Source organism: Linepithema humile, chromosome 1 (genome assembly GCF_040581485.1).
Source record: "Linepithema humile isolate Giens D197 chromosome 1, Lhum_UNIL_v1.0, whole genome shotgun sequence".
Lineage (NCBI taxonomy): Eukaryota > Metazoa > Arthropoda > Insecta > Hymenoptera > Formicidae > Linepithema > Linepithema humile.
Window position 1 is genome coordinate 41,297,433 of NC_090128.1, and position 22,768 is coordinate 41,320,200.

The following is a 22,768-nucleotide window of genomic DNA, read 5'->3' on the forward strand; positions in this document are numbered from 1 at the left end:
GCAAATGTGATAAGGAACGTTCTATGAACGTATCATACGGTGCACAACTATTTATCGAATCTTCGATTATAACCGCTTTGGAAGATATTCCATTATCTATTCAATTAAATGAGCAAAATTACACTCATGTTGGATGTGTTGTGTACCACGGACAACATTCCAAAACGTCAGTTGGTCATTCCACTGCATATGTACGTAATGGTACCAACTGGATTGAATACGATGACATGTTACGTTAGCCAAAAAAAGTATGCGTTAAAGTAAAACGCGATGTAAATATGTGTATTTACATAGAAACATAAAATATTTTTGTAATAATCACGCCAAAGGAATGATCAAAAGTATCCCTACCTATTTTTGTAATAATTAAACCAAAGAAATGTGTTTTATAGAATATTATCAATAAATATATTATCATAATAATGTTAAAATATGTTTTATTTTAAAATACTATCATAGCACGCGAATACTCCCGATTATACATTACATTAGGTTATTATCTGCATGACCATACTTTATATTTCCCTTTTTTTCCCTCTCCTCTCTCTCTCTCTCTCTCTCTCTCTCTCTCTCTCTTTCTCTCTCACAATATATTATTGTACTTTTTACGTGATGAAAATTTGCAAATTAAAATGTATACATTTCAAATTCTATCCTTTTCTTCCTTAATAATTATTTAACATTTTGCAAATTGCCGATAACTGAGATTGCGGCAGATAAAAACGCAGATGCAGGAGGCTTATTGTATAGAGGTTGACTTATCCTACTAAACTATTTGCATATTATAAAATAAAGAAATTGAATTTTTTGAATTTTGGAGAACCGATTGTGTTGCGAGATTCATACTATACTGTTTAAACTATTAAAACTGTTAAAAAGTCGATTTTTCGAAATTTTGAAAGAACCAATGACGATACGAAATTTATATTGCAGAACTACGTTTTGTAGGCCTAGAACAATTCAGAACAAAACGTTCATGATTGGAACAAGAAGGGAAGGGTACGTTTACTCTTGACGGTAATTGTTAAAAAGTCGATTTTTTCGAATTTTGAGAGAACCGATGTCGATACGAGATATATATTGCAGAACTACATTTCGTAGGCCTAGAACAACTCAGAACAAAAAGTTTATGATTGGAACAAGAAGAGAAGAGTACGTTTACTCTTGACGGTAATTGTTAAAAAGTCGATTTTTCCGAATTTTGAGAGAACTGATGTCGATACGAGATATATATTGCAGAACTACGTTTCGTAGGCCTAGAACAACTCAGAACAAAAAGTTCATGATTGGAACAAGAAGGGAAGAGTACGTTTACTCTTGACGGTAATTGTTAAAAAGTCGATTTTTCCGAATTTTGAGAGAACTGATGTCGATACGAGATATATATTGCAGAACTACGTTTCGTAGGCCTAGAACAACTCAGAACAAAAAGTTCATGATTGGAACAAGAAGGGAAGAGTACGTTTACTCTTGGTCCGAGAATCCGTTTGTGAAAAAACTTTTTTTTTGTTTTCCGAGCTTTTCGTTGAACTTACGGAATTGTCGTTTTGGAACAATATTTGGAACAATTAGAACAATCTATAGCAATCAAAAAAAGTTTGATTTTTGAAAAAAGGGGGGCCACCTCAAAAAATGTTTTTTTGTTTTCCGAGCTTCTCGTTGAACTTACGGAATTGTCATTTTGGAACAATGTTTGGAACAATTAGAACAATCTATAGCGATCAAAAATAGTTTGATTTTTTAAAAAAAGGGGGCCACTTCAAAAAATTGTTTTTTTCGTTTTATTGGTGAACCGTTTGGAATATAATAATATCGCTTTGGAACAAAGTTAGAACAACCTGGAACAAGTGTCAGAATTGTCATTTTCAAAAAAAGGGGGGCCAACTTCATGCTCTCCACAGCAACGGTCTTTATTTCGTGGTGCTTTTTGAAATTGCTGCCTGGTGAACAAGGTCCCGTAATAGCTTTTTTGAATACTGTCGTTCACATTATTATGTACAGTTATTATTTCATTGCCGCGCTTGGCTCGAAATACAAAAAGTACATTTGGTGGAAGAAATATATGACCTATATTCAGTTGGTAATTATAAAGCATTATACTGCCAAAATAATTTATACAGATTATTAGAATCTTATTTCTGTCAATTGACATTGAATTAATTCTCGTCAATTTTTTTCAATACGCGATTACATTTCTACAACTTAATAATCGAATTTAATGTCGACATTATTTTTAAATGTTTTATTTTATTATTCTCAGCTATTTTTTTCAATTAGTGTGCTTAATATAATTTTATAATATTTGTTTATTTAATAAAAAAAAATTGGAAGGAACATGACAATTATACATAGATTTATTATAATATAATGATTCAAATGTAATAATTAAAATTTTTTATCAAATTTTAGTCGCACTTTGGAATGCTATGTTTTTATCTAATAGCAACGTTGGCTCTGGACTGCCGAATGCCAAAGGCTCTAACGTAGTTTTTCCTAATAGTTTTTGTCATATTTATCTATCTGTTCAGCAATTTCTTTCAAAAGACCTATAAGACAAAAACGGCTTAATTTCGCTAAAATTTAATAAATACAAATAAATTCAATCGAGCTAACGTATGATTGAATTTTTAAATAAGCGAATTTTAAATAAGTAATTTTTAATATTTTTAAATTAGTAAAAAAAAAGAATTAACATAAGAACATACAACAAGAAGATTGCAGTTTGTAGTGCAGCAGCAGCTTTCAAATGTCATCAATTTTTATGATAAAAATAAAATAACGTAAGAAATCTGTGTATAGAAATATCTACAAAATAAACGATACATTTTTATGCTTTATGCTTTAAAACATGTGTTTACTTGAATTCCTATTTCATTGTAATTACATGTATTTCAAACATTATCGCCGAAATTCTTCTAAAAATTATAACACATATAACGCATATAACACGTTCTAAAAATTATAACTCATATAACAAGGTTCTACAAAAAATAGCATTTTTCGAACACATGAATGTTAGGCATCTTCTTTAATAAGTTTTTTTAATACAATGCCGCTCGTAATGATGCTCCATCACGTCACAATTTTGAGAAATTTAAGATCAAAGTTATAATAATGGGCTATTTTAACTTTACCATGCTATAATATGCAACGTGTTAAAAAGTTCCTTTTTTTTAAATAAAGTATATTACTAAAATTTTTAACTCTTAGAAGGAATTTTTTGTATACATTACGATTAACATGAATTTGACGATTAACTATTATGTTCGTTACACCGCTATAGATAGATTCTAATTGATGGTTTATTGAGATTTTTCGGATATACATTTTTCTTACATTTAGTTTTATATCTATCTTACCAAAATTTAAATTCTAATTTTACTTTATTTTATCCTACTTGGAGAATGCTAATGCGTGTCCAGTTAAATCCGGTCACGCGTGTTCACACTCATCCCATTTCACACTATACACACATGTACATACGCTCCTAATCCGATTTTTATTTCTTATTGCATGTTAATTTATCAGTGCTGTGCCAATGTACCTATGTGAACTTGGCACCCGACTTTTAATAAATAAAATTTTAAATAAGTAAAATGAGAGTATTTCGTTTGTAGTAAAAATATTTTTGTTTGTAGTTCAACCCATTATAAAAAAAAAAAAATGTTTAAAAAATGACTGTCACCCGACTTTAAGATTTTTCAAATCCGCTTCTTCCACGTGATTCAGAATCGTTTGTAGTTGTTTGTAGTGATTTTCCTTTCGTTTGTAGTTGAATAGTTTAAAAGTTACAAAATATTTGCAATAAACAAATAATTTAACTTTGTCAATTTTAAAGATTTTTGAAATCCGCTTTTTCCACGTGATTCGGAATCGTTTGTAGTTGTTTGTAGTGATTTTCCTTTCGTTTGTAGTTGAATAGTTTAAAAGTTACAAAATATTTGCAATAAACAAATAATGTAACTTTGTCAATTTTGAAAATTTTTCAAATCCGCTTTTTCCACGTGATTCAGAATCGTTTGTAGTTATTTGTAGTAATTTTCCTTTCGTTTGTAGTTGCACCGTTTCAAAATTATGATTCTTTAAACAATTAGCCAAGAGTGAACTTTGTCAATTTTGAAGATTTTTCAAAAAGTGGCGAAGATATGTATTTTCTCTATCCATTTTACTGCTGTAACTTCTCAACAGTGCAACTACAAACGAAAGGAAAATCACTACAAACAACTACAAACGATTCCGAATCACGTGGAAAAAGCGGATTTCAAAAATCTTTAAAATTGACAAAGTTAAATTATTTGTTTATTGCAAATATTTTGTAACTTTTAAACTATTCAACTACAAACGAAAGGAAAATCACTACAAACAACTACAAACGATTCTGAATCACGTGGAAGAAGCGGATTTGAAAAATCTTAAAGTCGGGTGACAGTCATTTTTTAAACATTTTTTTTTTTTTATAATGGGTTGAACTACAAACAAAAATATTTTTACTACAAACAACTACAACGAAGTACTATTATTTTACTTATTTAAAACTTTATTTATTAAAAGTCGGGTGCCAAGTTCACATAGGTTGCCAATGTGTTATATTTATCTCCTCTTTTTCCCTCTCTTTTTCCTTCTTCTTTTCTCTCCATTTTTCTCACTCTCTATTAAATCTATTGTACTATTTAATATTTATGAGATACACTGTATATATAATGTACACAGCAATATTTAAAAAAAATTTTTTATCGCTGCTCGATGATAAAATACACACCGTCTTTGGGTACAAATGCAAGAGGTCGTTCATCGAAAGAGAGTGGAACTGGAGTTCAAGGATGAAGCTTGAACTTAAACTTCGACAAGAGACTCACAAGTGCAATTTTGACTTGCAAATGAAAATTAGATGTAGATGCAATAACGGAATAATTTCCAGTTCAATCTATAATTATTAGCTTTATTAACTAGCAACAAAGTTGTTACAATTTCTCTGATTACGAAGAGGAAATATTTCTTTAACTTATGCAAAATTAGTATTGCAGTATTAGTAGTCTAAGAAATCTTTAGGTGGCTGTAAATTTCAAGGTTCCTAATTACAAATCAGAGATCATAATTACAAGATTTCAAATGGCCATGTTAATGAAAAAAAGAAGTGTAACTACGTAGCAAACAAAATGTTAGCGATGTTGGCAAATTGGCCAACATTGTTAACATTTAATTATCTAGGTATGATAGTCAAAAAAGAAGACAAAAATACTTGTAACGGCGAAAGGGCAGATGCAGCGTTGTTCGAATTGATTTAGTTGTATGATCCCCTGTTATTAAATATATAAATAGATTAATTTATTCTTACCGATGCAATTTCGTGGTCTTTCTCCAAAAGGCAAATAAGCATAAGGATGTCTAGCCGCTATCTCATCCGCGTTGAATTGCTCGGGATCAAATTTATCCGGATCTGGATATATTGATGGATCACGATATACTCCTAATACCGGAATGGAGATTAAAGTTCCTTTTGACACATGGATGTTCGTCGTTGGAATGTTTATGTCTTTAGTGCAGACACGATTCAGAACAGGTACAGTCGGATATTTTCTCAAAGTTTCTGTAATACGTAAAAAATATAAAAATGCACTTTTGAAAATGTAACATATTTTTATTAATATTTTTTTAAGAAATACATATAAATTTAAAAAGAAAGTATTTGAATATTTCTTCAAGTTCTTTGATTCATTATCTTACAGTAAACTACATGTTAATTTCATCACTTTGAGGTGTAGCAACGCCAAGTTTTTTTGCGTTTTTTAATAAATATTTTTATTTTTTAAATATTTTTTTTATTTAAATTTTTTAAATATTTTTTTATGAAAGATATTTATATATACAGTGATGGGAGAAAGTTCCGTGACGGTCAAATATCTTGGAAAATAATGATTATGAAAAAAAATGTTTAATACAAAAGTTTTAGTATATCAAGTGGTCTATTATATGGTTATATTGAAATGACCTTCATGTGACCTTGAAGGTCATTTTAATATAACCATATAATGGACCACTTGATATACTAAAACTTTTGTATTAAACATTTTTTTCCATAATCATTATTTTCCAAGATATTTGACCGTTACGGAACTTTCTCCCATCACTGTATATAAATATATAAATGTATTATTGTGTATATACAGGGTGATTCAAAATAATCTGATGTCCTTGCAATGCCATATTCTTGAGCAAATTCTGAGACAATTTTTCTTTTTACAAAATTTTGTCCGAAGCTTAGTTTTTGAGTTATAATTGAAAATAGGTAGTAACTTACGAGTTTGATGCAACGGGCAGGAAGGGACGTATAATGAGACTGTCAAGTGTTTACTATCGTCTCATAACGCATTGCTCGTCCTTGCCTGTCCGTTGTATCGGACTCGTAAGTAGCAAACTATTTTCAATTATAACTCGAAAACTAAGCTTATGAGTCGCAAAGTATTCATTATTCATAATGAATTTTTGGGGAATACTTCAAGACAAACTGATCCCAGGGAGAACAACAGGTCTAATAAACGGCTAATAGACGTCTATAAACGTCTATAGACGTCTATTAGATGTCTATTAGACGTTTCTTAGACCTGTTGTTCTCCCTGGGATGGTAGTTACAATAATTCTTTTAGAATTCTTCAGATATTCATTTTTCTAATTCTGTATATATTCTTTAAAATGAATTCTCTATAAACTTCTATTCATCTCTGTGCTATCTGGAATAAATACAATATATTCAAGTTCAATATAAGCAAGTTCCCACACGGAATAAAAAGCTCTAATGGATATCCACTAGATGTCCATCATGGAGATTCGAAACCTCTATTAGATGTCTATGTAATCTCCTATAAATGTCTACTAGACATCCACAGTTCCGCATTACATACCTCCATTCGACATCCATTAAATATATTCATAGATATCATATGGAGCAATCATAGATGTTCCATAGATATTTCATAGAGCTTTGATGGATTGTAGTTTCAATTCGTCATTAATAAAATTATTTGGAAGTAAAGTCACAAATATGATTGCGAGATAGTCTTGTTTATGTAGGTGTTAACAGAATGTCACGACTGTGAGACAGTCGAGAACTGTGAGACAGTCGAGAACATAGTGACACTCTGTTAACACCTACATAAACAAAACTATCTCGCAACCACATTTGTGACTTTACTTCCAAATAATTTTATTAATGACGAATTGAAACCACAATCTTTCTACTAAACAGATTTGTAACGTTAGCACTGAAGATGGCTGAATGATCAGCCGAAACGTTTGACATCAACGATGCCCTAACAATATTCGTTACTATGGATACTGATACTTCTATCAAACATCAATAACAGATGAATGATAACTACGGTGACCATCCGTCCTTTATTTCAAAGGACAGTCCTTTATTTCAAGTAGCTGTCCTTTAGATTTATTCATTTCTTGAAAACTTAATTTTGTCCTTTTTTTTAAAATTGTATTTTTTATATTACAATTTTGTCCTTTATTTACAAATTTACAGTCTTAATTTTTTTTTACTTAGTGTATCAATGTCTAATGTCATACTAAAGTGAAATTTTTACGAAAACGATCGATAAATATAAGGTTTGTTCCTTTATTGCTGCACTGGGATTGCATTATAACAGGATAATACAAGACAGATAGATAGGCTGCGTTCCCATTTCGTCTCACTCAGTGCAGTATCCAGTGGCCGCCATTTTGCTGGATACTGCACTGGAGAAGCGTTCCCAAATTACTGGACTGGCTAGTGACTAGTAACAGCCTTGCATACGTATTAGCTCATAACCTAAATAAAATTGTTAGTTAATATGTAAATAGTGTTGAAGCAATTATTGCTAGTAAAGATTATTATATCGGTAAGTAAATATTTCAATTAGCAATGTATTAATAAGTGTTAGCGTTATTTTTAAATATTATAACGACAATTATACCGATTATTTGCTTGTATAACTTCACATTTAAAAACAATAAATTATTGTAGATAATATTTATTGTATATAATTATTGTACATAATTTTATTTTTTCAGTACACATTGATTTATTATTATTATTATTATTATTATTATTATTTATTATTTACATTTCCCGGCCGACGACATTCTGAACGAGGTACGATTGTCACTAGCCAGTCCAGTAATTTGGGAACGCTTCTCCAGTGCAGTATCCAGCAAAATGGCGGCCACTGGATACTGCACTGAGTGAGACGAAATGGGAACGCAGCCATAGTCTGATCTGTACTATCTTGTTTAGTACAGTTCCAGTGCAGCTATAAAGAACAAATGATTTCCTGCAAGAGCGAAATTAGTTATTTGATATTACCAGAGAGAGCGGTACTGTCAAAGTATTTATGTCAAAATATTGTACATTTTTTGCAAATTATTTTAATGAAATTATTGCACATAGACATAATTCATTAGACTTCATTGACAGCAAGATACTCTTGATCTAGTTATTAATAAGATTCTCTCTTACATTTTTCTTTTTGTGATAAATATATTTTGTTCCGATTGAACATTGAAGATGTAAGTTGGCTATTACGATACCTATTCAATATACAATTAAATATTTATAAATCTTTATACTTAATAATTCTTTTTACATAAAAGATATTTAGTAGTAATATAATTGCGTATAACATAATAATCGTAATATTGTAGTTCTAACCTCTAACCTATATCTTTACTAAGTATCCCGACAGCACAAATGCCTTAAAGACATTTAAAAAACTAAGAGTTTAAAAGATATCTTTAAGATACTTGTGCTGTCTGGGTATATTTTGAATTTTGATACAAAACATTTATATAGTAGTTTTAATGAAACTAATTTTTATTTTAGCCCATACTATGGCACCTAAAAGAAAATGCATATTTAATGATAAATTACAAGAAGAGTTCCCTTTTATTAAAAAGACAGTTACAGAAAGTGATGTTAGATGTGAAAAATGTACGGCTAATTTTAATATTGCAAATAGTGGGAAAGCGGCAATAAAACAGCACATAGAGACATCAAAGCATAAAGAGGCTGATTTGAGAGCTTCATCATATAAACAGATAAAATCATTTTTTAGAAGTGAAATGTTTCAAGATAGAGAAAAATCTTTGGCTCTTAAAGAAGCTAGCTGGAGTTATCATTTAGTACAACATAATCATTCGTTTCGTTCTAATGACTGCACTTCAAAATTAATAAAAAAATGTTTTGATGAACAATATTCTTGTGCTAGGACAAAAACAGAAGCTATAATTCTTAATGTTCAGTTAACTTGTTAAAAACTGATTTATCTAAAGTGAATTATGTTACAATTTATTCCGATTGTTCCAATCATGGTAATGTAAAATTATGTTCGGTTCTTATTAGATATTTCTTACCAAATGAAGGTATTAAAGTTAAGATTTTATCTATAAAACAATTACCAGGTGAAACTTCAGATATTTTAAAAGATTGTATCTGGGATTTGCTAAACGAATATGAATCTACAAAAAAATTAGTGGCTTTATGTGCTGATAACACCAATTGTAATTTTGGTGGCGCTCAAAGAAAAGGCAAAAATAATGTTTTTTATAAAATTCAAAGAATGTGTGACAATAAGTTAATTGGTGTCAATTGTGCCGCCCACATATGCAATAATTGCATTTGCACTGGTTCGGAATGTCTCCCAATTGATATTGAAGTTATATTAGTAAAAATTTATTCATATTTTTACATCTATACAATCAGAATTGAAAATTTTAAGGAAATTTGTGATGATGTAGATGTTCAATATCACAAATTACTAGGTTACAGTAAAACCAGATGGTTGACTCTGTTACCAGCTTTAGAAAGGATTTTGAAATTGTTCCATCCTCTTAAATTGTATTTTTTGGAGCAAGAAAAATGTCCTACAATTTTAAAAATCTTTTTTAACAATTCTTTTGCTGAAGCATGGTTATTTTTTGTTTACAGTCAAGCTTATACTTTTCATACACATATTCTAAAAATAGAATCTCAAAATATTTCTATGTGCGAAACTTTCCATATTTTGAAAGAATTAAAATTAAAATTAATTGAACGTAAACAACAAGAGTTCCTACCTATAAATGTTAAAAAAATTATTTTAGAATTAGAAATATACCAAAGCCATGAAGTTAAATTATTTAAAGAAAATGTGCAATTATTTTACCAAACCTGTATTGAATATTTAAATCAATGGGACAATGCTTTCCTAGAAATGGAAGTATTTGAATGGATTCTTTTACGAGAAATTCCATTATTATGGTCAAAAGTGGAAGAGAGTCTTTCTCTTATTTTAAATAAAATAGAACTAAATATTGATGACGGTGAACTATTTGATGAAGTTTGTTGCATAAGAAGCTATATTACCAAAGAAAAACTTGAAGAGTGGCAAAAAAATACAAGAATGCCTTGTGATGAAAAATAGATAGAAATATTTAAGCATTTTAGTGAGAAACAAATATCTTTTAAAAATATATTAAAAATTGTTGAATACTGTTTATGTCTTCCTGGCTCAAATGCTCCAACTGAAAGAACATTTTCAATTATTAATAATTTTTGGAGCAGCGAAAAAGCACAAATAAAAGTTGAAACTCTAGAAGCCTGCATTCGCACAAAATTCAACTACGATATGAATTGTTTGCAGTTTCATGATTTTCTCAAAAATAATCATAAACTTTTAAAAAAAATCCATTTATCTGAAAAATATCATTAAATAATATTATATGAATATCAAAATTAATATTATAAAAATTATTCATCCGGATTGAACATTAAAAATGTAAGTTAATTATTACAATACCCATTCAAATATGCACTTGAATATTTATAAATCTTTATACTAATCTTTTTACATGAAAGATATTTATAGTAATGTAATTGCGTAGTAATATAATAATTATGATAATGTAGTACTAACTTATATCTTTATTAAAGGTACTTTTTTATGCTGACGCTTGATACTGAATTTCAGCGTCAAAAGACATCATGTGATCAAAAATCGCTGCAATGATTCGTTATTTTTAGTCACGTGATGTCTTCTAACGCCGAAATTGAGCGTCGAGCGTCAGCATGAAAAGGTACCTTAAGTATATTTTGATGTAAAACATTTAAATAGTAGTTTTAATGAAATTAATTTTTATTTTAGCTCATGACGCCTAAAAGAAAATGCTTATTTAACGATAAATTACAAGAAGAGTTCCTTTTTATGAAGAAGATAACTATAAAAAATGATATTAGATGTGAGAAATGGCTATTTCAATATCTCAAACAGTGGAGAAGCGGCAATAAAATAGCACAGCAGCACATAGAACATAGAGACATTTAAACATTAAAGAGGCTGTGTGTGTGATCTAAAGGCTTCATTATATCACAGATAAAATCACTTTTTAGAAGTGAAAAATTTCGTGCTAAAAATCTTTGGTTCTTAATGAAGATAGCTGGAGCTATCATTTAGCAACATAATCATTCGTTTTGTTCAAATAACTGCACTTAAAAATAAGAATAATAAAGAAATATGTTTTTATGTTTATTACATTAAATTTTTGTCATTAAAATTATTCACATTTAAATCGTTTTTATTTTTTTTATCGGAAACCTATTTAGAAAATATATGTATAAGAGGCGAATTAGTTTGAAATAGCCACAAACGGAGTTAACTTTTTTTTTGTTTGTCGACGCACAGTGTTAAAATTCTGAATGTCAAGTGAACATTATTAGTCATAAATTCATTTAGAAGCATATCGGAACGAAAACCCTGAAATTTTTTGATTTGTCCTTTATTTCCTTTTCGAAAATATGGTCACCGTAATGATAACAGATGAACAGAATGTCTAATAGACATTTATGATGGATTTATATCGTCATTTATCATGGAAATAATATGGATTTCTAATAGAAACCTATCCAATATCCATCGTAAAGATAGATGTAGTATGGAGTTATGGAGATTATATGGACGTCCATTAGATATTATGTTCCGTGTAGGTTAAAATTAATTGATTGTTTCTTAAAAAATTTATGTGCGATTTCCTTGGAAATAAATCTTAATGTGAAAAAAACAAAAAATACCCTGGTGAAAAAACATCTCATAATTTCCTAGAAAATTTTAAGAATTTTTCATAATTTTATTTTATGAAAAATTCTGAGAAAAAATTTCTTATTTATTCATATTTTTAAAACATTTCTTAGAAAATTATATATTATAAGAAATCTCAGAATAAGAAATCTCAGAATTTCTTGCATTGTGGATACGGGCTTTAATATTATACAGATCTGGAAAATATGAGAAATAATGAATTTATTCATATATTTTCATTTCTTTTCTGAACATATCTGAAAAGTGTGCCAATTCATATAAAAAATCTTAAAATTTTCTGAAAAAGTTATAAAATTTTTGTAAAAAATCTGAAAATTTTTATGAAAAATTCTGAGAATATTTTTCACCAGGGTAGAAAATCTTAATTTTTATACAAACTTTAAAAGATTTCTTTACAAATAATAAAATTTATATAATTGTAAATGAGAATACTAATACAATAAAGAATATTTGTTTATTTCCTAAATTCAAAAACAGTTTTTCTCAAAACACATGTTTAGAAATATGTGAAAAAAATTCATATATGTATGTCAACGCATATATAACATTAACATCCCAGATAGCAAACAGAATTCAAAAAGAATTCCTCAAGAATTCGCAGATTCCAAAATGAATTCTTTAATGTGTCTCATTTCCATCCCAAAAGAATTCATAATTAATTTTATAAGAATTCAGGGTTATGTCAGTATTTGTGAATTCTTTTATAGACACTAAATGAATTCCAAATAAGGAAGAAAGAGTTCGTAAAGAATTCATAAAGAGTTCCAAAAAGATTCCAAAGAAGTTCGAAAAGAGTTACAAAAGAACTAAAATAGATTCAAAAAGAATTCTTGTACTAATCCAAAAACGTTCTATAAGAATTCTGCTCCTCAGAAGAATCTCATTGAGCATTCAGCAAACGCCAATAGTTGCAAAACTGCCAAGCATTTTTAGTGGTTCAATTTTTCAATTGGGTTATTACAAAAACTGTCTTATTCAATTGGAAAATTGAACCACTAGAAACACTATAAGCAGCTTTGCAACTGTTGACGCCTGTTGAACGCAACTATACTATTATATTACGGAATTATATTTATTTCATCATCAGACACACAAAATATACATAAATATTGGTAATGTTTTTTTTATTATTAATTTAGCTTTTTTATTTTTGTTATATTATTTTATTACTATAATATTTACGCATATTAATTAACATATATGAAAAGTTAAAAATAAAAATTTATAAAAGAAGGAAGAAAAATAAAAATATTAATTTAGTTGAAATTATTTTATGCGGTCAGTGGCATGCTGTAGCCACATTCGGATTGTGGCTTCAACATTTGTTCTTGGCACTTGCCGGGAACTTGAAACCCCTTCTGCAATAGAAAAGTGTTTTATTAAATAATTATATAATAATGCATTATAAGACATAGTTGTGTGTGTGTGTATATATATATATATATATATATATATATATATATATATATATATATATATATATATATATATATATATATATTATATATATATATACTTTTTCAAATATTAAGTCAAAATTTAAAATAAAAATGTGTATTGTTAACGGTTTTATAAGAGCTTTCTGTAATATAATATAACCTTTGAATTGTTTTCATCAACTCACCGATTATCACTTGGCAAACCTTCATAGCCCGGAATTTTTTAGTGTTTCGCTGTCCCGACCAGGAGTATATTTTTGCTAGCTGGTCTGTCATTATGTTTCTCAATACGCCGCGTGTCAATTTTGCTGCATCCGTTCCACCAATGACCCACACAACACGAAGTCGACTATGAGCCGACTTTAAGCTAACTGTGAAAGGCGAGAGTTGACTTTTAAGTCAATCTGTCAGTCGACTGTAAGTCGACTGACAGTAGACGAATGTCCCAAAAGTAGTTGACTGTCAGTCGACTTTTAAAGTTGACAATATGTTGACAATGTGTTGACTTTAAAATGACAATAAGTTGACTGTGAGTCGACTATCAGCCAAGCTAATGAAAATTGACAGGTTACCGAATACTCAGCTGTTGGGTGGTTTATGTCCCACTTTTTTAACTTATTGGACATTGATAACTACAAGATATAATTATCAGTGCTCAATGAGTTAAAAAAAATGAGACGTAAACCAACCAATAGCTGAATATTCGGCAACTTTTGTCAATTTTGATTAGCTGGAAATTTATAAATATATTTTTAAATTTTAGTTTTTAGAGTAGCACAATAAATACGTTTAAAGAATTAATGCGTTTAAATAAATAATTATTTAAAAGATCGTTTAACTTGTATGTAAATTTTTAATTTGTCACAATAGTAATTTTATATAAACTTTTCAAAATTTTCCATTTTTAGTTTTAATGTGATTTATTGTGCTACATATATAAGGATAGGAATAAATAAATAATATGTAAATTTTATCAATAGAATTATATATATTATTTCATCTATGTATGTATTATTTATATTGTTTTATACGTTTGCTTGTTCTGTTCAGTACTCCGCGAGCAAAGAACAACGCCAAAACGATCTCAACCGCCGTACAGCGAGAAAACACGAACTATTTGTCCTCGTTACAAGTAGAATGACGCATTCTTCATCTATATTATTAATTAATAAAATTTATTTTTTTGAGAGCGATCTAATTCTATCGCCGGCTCGTCGCACCCATTCTTTCATATATCCTTCCACTTCGGCCATTGTCGTATTTATTGAAATCATAATTGCTTCTAGAAAGAGATGATAAAATAATGGAACGGTTAAATGCGGAATGAATGAAACAAATAAAAAGTATATTGTGTAAATATGAATAAAATAAATGAATATATGTACCGATAATAACATCTGAAATTTTAGTTTTCTTTAATGCTAGTCTCTTTTTTTGACCTGTCCACGTATAAATTTGGGCCAATTCATCTGCAATTGTTAGAGACATGACATTTCGCACTGTTTTACAGACAGTATCTCCGCCAATCTTTGACATTTTTTGTACCTATAATATAATAGATATATATTATATATATATATATTTTGAATATTTAAAAAAAACACAAAGATATACATTTCTTATAGTGTGGTTCAAAGTTGGATTTTCCAATTTAGCTTTTAAAATGTTTTATATAATACTAAAATTTATAAAAGAAGAATGCTTAATTATTCAATTATGAAACATATAAATTACAATAATTAAAATAATTAAAAGATTATCCAAGTTTTGCTTTTTATTATTATAATTTTGTTATATTGTTATATTATAATTTTATTTTATATATTATATTTTATTGATATTTTATGTTAGTATATCTTAAAAATTTTTTAATTATAATAATGGACTTACGAATTGTCGTTGAACGTCATTCTGCATCAATTGCTCGTTGAAATTATTCAATTCCTGTATTGTACTAAGAGGAAAGTTTGGTAACAAGTTATTGTTATTTTGTTCGACTGGGTCGGCTTTATCACCTCCTTTATTTTCCAGCAAATTAATGATGTGGTTGAGCTTACGTTTTACTTTTGCATTTTCTTGTAAAAGTTTTCGTCGACATGCATCTGAAGGACAAAATAATTACTTTATTAATAAACAGAATGCAATTCTATAATGTAAAAATAGCAGTCAAGTAAAAGCAACAGAACTTACTACAGCAAGATGTATGGTCTTCATTCATACTATTAACTGGATTTTGAATTCGTACATTAATCGGAATATTAGTCATTGCTTGCCTACCTGAATCTTCTATAAAACGACAAAAAAATTTATATTAATTTGTTATATTAAGGGAGTGCAATGACACTATCAATATCATTATCGAAAGCAGTTTGTTACTTCAATTGTGACTTCAAATATATTACACAACGGAAAATCCTTTTCGTGATCGAAAAAAACAATTGTTCAAAATAGATATATGAAAATCTCGATTTTGCATTTCTGATAAAAAGCTACAAAACATATCTTTTGATTTCCAACACACATAACTTAGCTTCTGAGTAGTCATCGCTGCCAACGTCAAATCATGACATCAGAAGCGAGAAATGACATGCTAAGACGGTTAAAAATTCTTACGCGCCATTTTTTAATGAAAAGATATTTTTATGAAATAACACCATAAATCACTTTAACATACCTTTAAAATTGTCTGAAAACTGTTTTTAATACATAAACCGTCAAATGAGTGTCAGTAAAGTACGCCTAGTTATGTGCATAATAAGGCACAATTTTACATGTTTAAAGTGATTTATGGTCTTATTTCATCAAAATATCTTTTTATTTAAAAATAGACCGCAAGAATTTTTAACCGTCTCAGCGTGTCATTTCTCGCTTCTGATATCACAGTTTGACGTTGACAGCAGTGACTACTCAAGAGCCTTAAGTGACATTATCATTTGTCACTATTTTAAATTATTTAGGTGTTCAATAATAAATTCGACTCTATTTATCAAATTCATTCAATTAATGTTATTCTTTGTAAAGTTTTAACACAATTACAATTGATAATATACCTTGTTGCGTCTTCTTTTTTGCTTCATAAAACTTTCCTTTATTGTTCGGGTTTTTAGAGATACTTAATTGCATTTCTTGTAGCGGTCCTAACAGGAAAATAAAAAAGTGAAATATTTTAAGATGTGCAATAATCTTGAATTAAATAAAAAAAGAATTAAATAAAAAAGAAGAAAGCAACATATATCTATATGTACTTTTGAAATGTATATATTGTGTAATATATAATGTAAATTTTTCTAAAGATTTTTTAGGATGAGATCGCGCGATTCCAATTGCTTATATATACCTTCTTTTCTGTCTTTCCTAATTTCTTGGAAGTTTATATCATTTTTATGTATATCTATATTCTTCATTTCGTCTGTATTTTCGGAAAAAATAAAAATATAAATATTACATATTGGAAAACATTAATGCTCTTTTTATTTAAGTAGATTATTATTTTAATTCAGTTGAAGTTGTCAATATCGTACAATTAAGTACAAACAATATATTTAAGGCTACTGAATATTTTACACACTTCGTGTTTAATCTGCTTTTAATGTAATACCTGGTACATCTTCTTCATCAGAGTGTTTGTGCGATGAATGCGATGAATGCGATAATTTGCTACCTTTCTCTAGATCATCCAAGGAATCGTTGCATTTATCATACAAAATAGAGATATGTTTTCTCATTTTCTCTGGTTCGTATTCTATGCATTAATAATAACATATATGTTAGAATTATTTTTGTATTATTTATGCATCATTGATAATATTATGCATTTCGTGTAGAAAAATCTTAACCTGGCTCAATAAAAGGAACAGACTTTTCAATTGGTTGACTATTAGATAAATGTTCTCTTTTTTTTGCGGAATGTAATTAGAAGGCGCGTTTATATTTCTCTTATTCTTTTCTCTTTTCCTTTCTTGCTCACATCTAGAATTTTAAAAATTATACATTAAAAATTACACTAGTATTTTGGATTATAACGAACAAAACGACAAATCCTGTACGAACGTAAATACCTTCATCCGTTGATGTGTCGCCATAAAACTTTCGTTTTCTAATAAATCTTTTTTGTTTGTCAACGGTTGTCGAAACAAATATGTTTTCATCATTTGATGTTGACAATTCACTCACAGTTTTTTCGACTGCTTGTGCATTACTGTAAGTATCTGAAAGAAATTTTAGAATACAAATACATGTGTTAACTGTTGCATTTGTTGCAATTGTTGCAAATCATGACACGCACCAAACGGTCCAAACTTTTCCTTGAATGACAGTTCCTGCCAATTGTCTGACGGAGTAAGCTGTTTATAACACGCTTTAGACACTTCTGAATGCTTTTTGGGCATCTTGAAAGTACTTTGATCGAAATTGATCCATGACGATGGTACAGATATGCAGTACATATCATACAATAAAACGTAATACTCCATTCTGAAAATAATATATATAAATTATAAAATATACATATATCAGTTATAAATTAAAATATGCAAACATTTATTTTATGACTGCATTTTATAATAATAATGTAAAAAATAAAATATAAATTGTAAATTAAATTGTAATAGATTAAACCAAATACAAAATATTAATGTATTACTTAAAATATGCTAACAATAATAACATAAAATGTTGAAACGCGTAGTCAATCGGGTGCCATCTAAAATACACAGTAACAAAAAATACAAATTAATTAATATATTACACATAAAAATATATCACAAAATGTAGTACGATAAATAAAAAAATATATGCGTTCAAATGTGCACAACATTAAAATATTATCGCAATTCATAAATAAAATTGAATCGTACCTTTCTCATTAGCGGGCCATCAGGTAGTACTACAGTGTAGAGGTAGTAATAATTTCTAATTTAATGCTACAATGAATGTAGCAATGGCATACAGCACCATGAGTCTTCCCTGAACGGAAGTTGAACAGCTTTATTCGAAATTTCGGTAACTGCCCATATCATTAACTGGGATAAATTGTTTACAATATACACATCCATATTTTCCGATGAACATGGGTACAAAGATAATGAATTTTTCGTTAAAAACTTTCTTGCAATTATGACGGCAGTATCTCCATTATAGCAAATGTGTTTAATAACAACAATTGTATTATCTTTTAGATAACAGCAATTGTCGGGTTTCTTAGCTGTCAAAATAAAGTCTTTGAATTGAATTACACGATGTGCTCTTTTGTAATTTGCAGGAAGAATTTCTCGAAATTCCTTCTTCAGTATGGGATAAATGGATTCGTTGTCAGTAATTTTAAGTTCGGCATTTATTTCGGAGATTCTGTTGTACAGCTGCTGCAGTGGCTTTTCAGCTTTTCGGAGCATTTTCTTTATTGTCTGCATGTAATTTTCAAAAGGAAATGCAGAAAAATTATCGAGTGGTCCATATTTGAGTACGTCTTCGCTTAAATGAATTAAATTGTGTACGTTATAAATAATCGAATCTTTTCCGTACAACTGTTTACAGATTTTGACAAAATGTATCAACAAATCTCTGCTATATTCATTGTTGTGTAAGAAATCGGTTGAATGACATAGTATGCGAATAGCACAATGTAGCACATTGAAATGTTGTAAATTATCTCGCGATAAAATACCATGCAAAGCGATTGGTCCTACGTATAGAAGAAACAATCGCAACTCAGTTGTTTTCCATCGAGGCAAGTCATCCAATGATCGTGGCTTTCGAGGAAATTCCTTTGGTATCCATTTTTAAATAGCAATTAATTTGTCAGATAACTGCGTTATTTTTTGACCACTCAATTTTGACGTATGATATCCATTTGTCCACAACTGTAATAATTTCTTTGTGACTCCCAGACACACTAGATGCATATAATCTAGAGGGAAACGTGACACCATAGGTAGTATAGATTCCAATGGAGACGTATTATTATGGTGCTCTTCTTGCAATCTATTTTTAAAATTTTCATCGGTCCGAGGAGGTGAATCAAAGTCTAAGAAAAGCATGCGATGATTATCAAACGTGCCTTCTTGCATACACTTGCCACATCCAAAGAAGGCATTGTGTGCTTTAGTGCCTGTAACAAATGATCTGGCAGGGCTATCGCAAATTACGCATCTTATTTTTACGGCATAAGTTTTTCTACGGAAAGCTATTCCTGTGCGTTGAAGTTCACGATACTCTTCGCAGAAAGGAGCCAGAAAATCTGTTAAAGATTTCGGTTTTGTGTACCCATGATAGGCACTAATAACAAAAGACGTGAATGCTTTATTTCCATAGATCTTTCCCAATATCGGCCAAATTTGACTTTTACTGCTCTTACTTATTGGCAGTCCATCAATATTTAAATCTATTTCAATTACGTTATTTTCATCTTCATAATTAATACGTGTCAATTAATCAATTAGAGCGTTTTTCAAACCGTAATAAAAATTACTACCTCCGCTGGCTGAAATCTTGATAGAGTTAAACCTGGGTGTTCGTAACAGTGTTCTTGCATCCTTTGGTAAATCGGCATGGCCGCATATGCGCAATTGACTCAAAAGTTCGGACATAGCACTGTGTGAAATGTTATGTTTCAATTTCCACGAACGTAACCAAATAGAAAACTCTTCATCGTACGTATTTTCGGAAAAGTTTCCATTGTTCTCATTTTCATTATTTTCTCGATCGTGAGACATTAAAATATTATTGGAACTTTCGTCACTATCATCTGAATTATCAGCAATGAATTGGTGAAAATTAGAGACCAATTCCACATTGGTACGGACGTTAGCTAGAGTATTCTTTGGAGAAGAATTTGTTTCCTGCTCTTGTTCAGTTTCGTACGCTTGCAAGCGACGATATTGTTGCCTTGTTGTCAATTCACGAAAAGATTTCCGCATTTCTGTTATAAATGTTGTTATTGTTATTATTATTTATTATTATTATTATTACTTTAAAAGATTTAAATTGAAAATTCTCCGTTCCGTCCTAGCCGCATAGATGGCTCCCATACACATTCATGCAGAGTATCACATAAGGGGACACGCACGTGCGAGAAATAAACAGTATATATATACGTATTTGCGATAGTTACAATAAGCTTGTTTTATATAATTGTGTTTTTGATTTTAACACATTGATGTTTCCCGCAGAAACATTTAACCCTCAAAGTACACACCTTTATTTTATACCTTAAAGTGCACACAAATGCGAATTGGGATTCGAGATTTTTGACTTAACATAACTTTAAGGAAATAAAAGCAATTTAAATGAAAAACCAGTGTTTTTTTATATAAAATTTTGTCAGTAATCCAATTGTAATATGTACAATTTAAAAAAACAATTATTTCTTATCGATAATGCGTGTTTTTCACAAGTACAATTTAGAAAAAAATCAATTTCTTTAAATTTTGCGAATTTGCACTGGTATGCACTTCAAGGGTTAAGTAGCCCGTAATGGGTTACTTTCGCCGCACGTATGTTGAAAAAGTTTTACTGATTCAATGATATGATATATCAAGGTAAAAAGAAATAGAAAGCTGTGTTAAATGTATCACGAAATATACTGTATCGATTCGTATTTGATGTTCCAAGTTTAAGATAATTAATAAAAAAAATGAGAGGTATAAATAAAACAAATTACGAGGCGAGACAGCATGTTAAGATATAAAGCAAATTTTACAAGCAATTCTATAAAAGCAAGTGTAATTTAACTAAATATAAAGATTCAAAAGGCTCTCGGATTAAATACAAATAATAACTAACAAGACAAATAAGAGCTGTACGCGGATGGATTTGATGAATTAAATTTTAATTTTAATGCATAAAGCACAATATTTCTTGGTACTTCACGAAGTATTAAAATTAATAGATCTCAATTTTGAAATTCATTTAATAAAAACTCCCTCTACACCCTCTAAAGATATAGGCGAGAAAAATATCGAGACGAGAATTTAAGTCGGATATCGAACCCGAGACCTTATCGTTTTACGGACGACTGTTCTACCAACTAAGCTACTTCAAGTGTAATTTATTATTGTACAATTTTTATTGTATATTATATATATATATTATGTATTGTATAAAAATTAGATTATACATATACTTTATAATAAACACAATAGTGTCATGCACATGAGCACACAGTAAAGAAACAAGAATATACCCACAATGTAGGAGGTTTAGAAATAAAAGTTAAGAAGAATAGTTTATAATGTGAAATATTAATAAATATTTGAAATATTAAACATGCAATTAATATCTTTGTATTAATTATTGAAAGTAATGTCATTTTAGAAACAATCTAAAAACAGTTATAAATAAGGTATGCAAAAATATAAAAATGCACAATGCAAAACAAACTTCAATATACCTACGAAACTCAATCAAACTTTATATAAGGCTCACGTATTCATAATTCGTTCTTATACTTAAAATCGTCTTAAGTACAGTCTTAAGATATTATGAGAGAAATAAGAGATTATACCATTTTATTGACTGAGATTTTAAGACGACCCAAGATCACTCTTAAAGATGATGTTAAATATAAATTCGGACTATAAATACCAGTCATAGTTATATGTGCACAGAAACTGCACTTACATATAAACAATTTGACATGTGTATATACTTTTTTATAAAATAATATAGAAAAAAATAATAAAAAGTAATGATTCTAATGTATAACAAGTAAAAAAACAAGAAAAGAAGAAGCAAAAAAGTATAGTAAACAGAGTACAATTAAAATGAGTTTCTATATATTTATAAATTTATAATTATATAAAGATAAAAACTGAGATTAAAGTTGAATTACGTTTTACAAGTATTGTGCAGTGTATTTTTACATAATAAAGAAAATAATTAAATATATGATAAAGAAAAAAATTACCTTACCTTAAAGATTGTTCTTTCCGTATAATAGAAGACCATAAATGTGAACGATAGATAAGTCTTTCGCATTCAACCAGAAATGGGATACAAATGATACCATAAATGATGAAAGATCTGTAACATAAATTCATAGCAAAAAAAAAATACAAATAACCATGCAATCAGTGCTCTACTTTTCACATTTTTATTTCTTCACAAATATACAATCGAACCCCTGAAAGAGTATAATCCTTTAATTCCTTTAATTTTTAAATAATTAATAAAACATTATATATAATTATATTTTTACTCGAACACGACCACGTTTCTTGA

The 22,768-nt window shown here is 29.0% G+C and overlaps 1 protein-coding gene and 2 long non-coding RNA genes across 6 annotated transcripts in view; 1 reads left to right on the forward strand and 2 right to left on the reverse strand.

The window, feature by feature from the left end:
- Positions 1-4,918: 4,918 nt before the first annotated feature.
- On the reverse strand, positions 4,919-7,673 carry LOC136998504 (uncharacterized). Its single transcript, XR_010889073.1, has 2 exons — positions 6,900-7,673; positions 4,919-5,587 (listed from the first exon to the last, which is right to left on the reverse strand). It is a non-coding gene; the product is annotated as an uncharacterized lncRNA (long non-coding RNA).
- Positions 7,674-7,697: 24 nt separating this feature from the next.
- Positions 7,698-11,586, forward strand: LOC105679145 (uncharacterized). 2 transcript variants are annotated; one of them, XR_010889263.1, is made up of 2 exons: positions 7,698-8,550; positions 8,864-11,586. It is a non-coding gene; the product is annotated as an uncharacterized lncRNA (long non-coding RNA). The 2 variants fall into 2 exon arrangements; XR_001101805.2 differs by having other exon boundaries at positions 11,163-11,586.
- Positions 11,587-14,520: 2,934 nt separating this feature from the next.
- LOC136998567 (uncharacterized) overlaps positions 14,521-22,768 on the reverse strand; it is a 31,867-nt gene continuing 23,619 nt past the window's right edge. The window contains exons 10-20 of one of the 3 annotated variants that reach the window (XM_067351433.1): positions 22,460-22,570; positions 17,838-18,025; positions 17,611-17,760; positions 17,389-17,521; positions 17,151-17,294; positions 16,890-16,961; positions 16,603-16,689; positions 15,743-15,838; positions 15,443-15,654; positions 14,938-15,097; positions 14,521-14,834 (exon numbers count right to left, since the gene is read on the reverse strand). In XM_067351433.1, the coding sequence (XP_067207534.1) occupies positions 14,728-14,834; positions 14,938-15,097; positions 15,443-15,654; positions 15,743-15,838; positions 16,603-16,689; positions 16,890-16,961; positions 17,151-17,277 (861 nt within the window). In that variant the 5' untranslated portion in view covers positions 17,278-17,294; positions 17,389-17,521; positions 17,611-17,760; positions 17,838-18,025; positions 22,460-22,570 and the 3' untranslated portion in view covers positions 14,521-14,727. The remainder of the gene's footprint in view (positions 14,835-14,937; positions 15,098-15,442; positions 15,655-15,742; positions 15,839-16,602; positions 16,690-16,889; positions 16,962-17,150; positions 17,295-17,388; positions 17,522-17,610; positions 17,761-17,837; positions 18,026-22,459; positions 22,571-22,768) is intronic. The other 2 variants (XM_067351441.1, XM_067351439.1) reach the window with 2 other exon arrangements.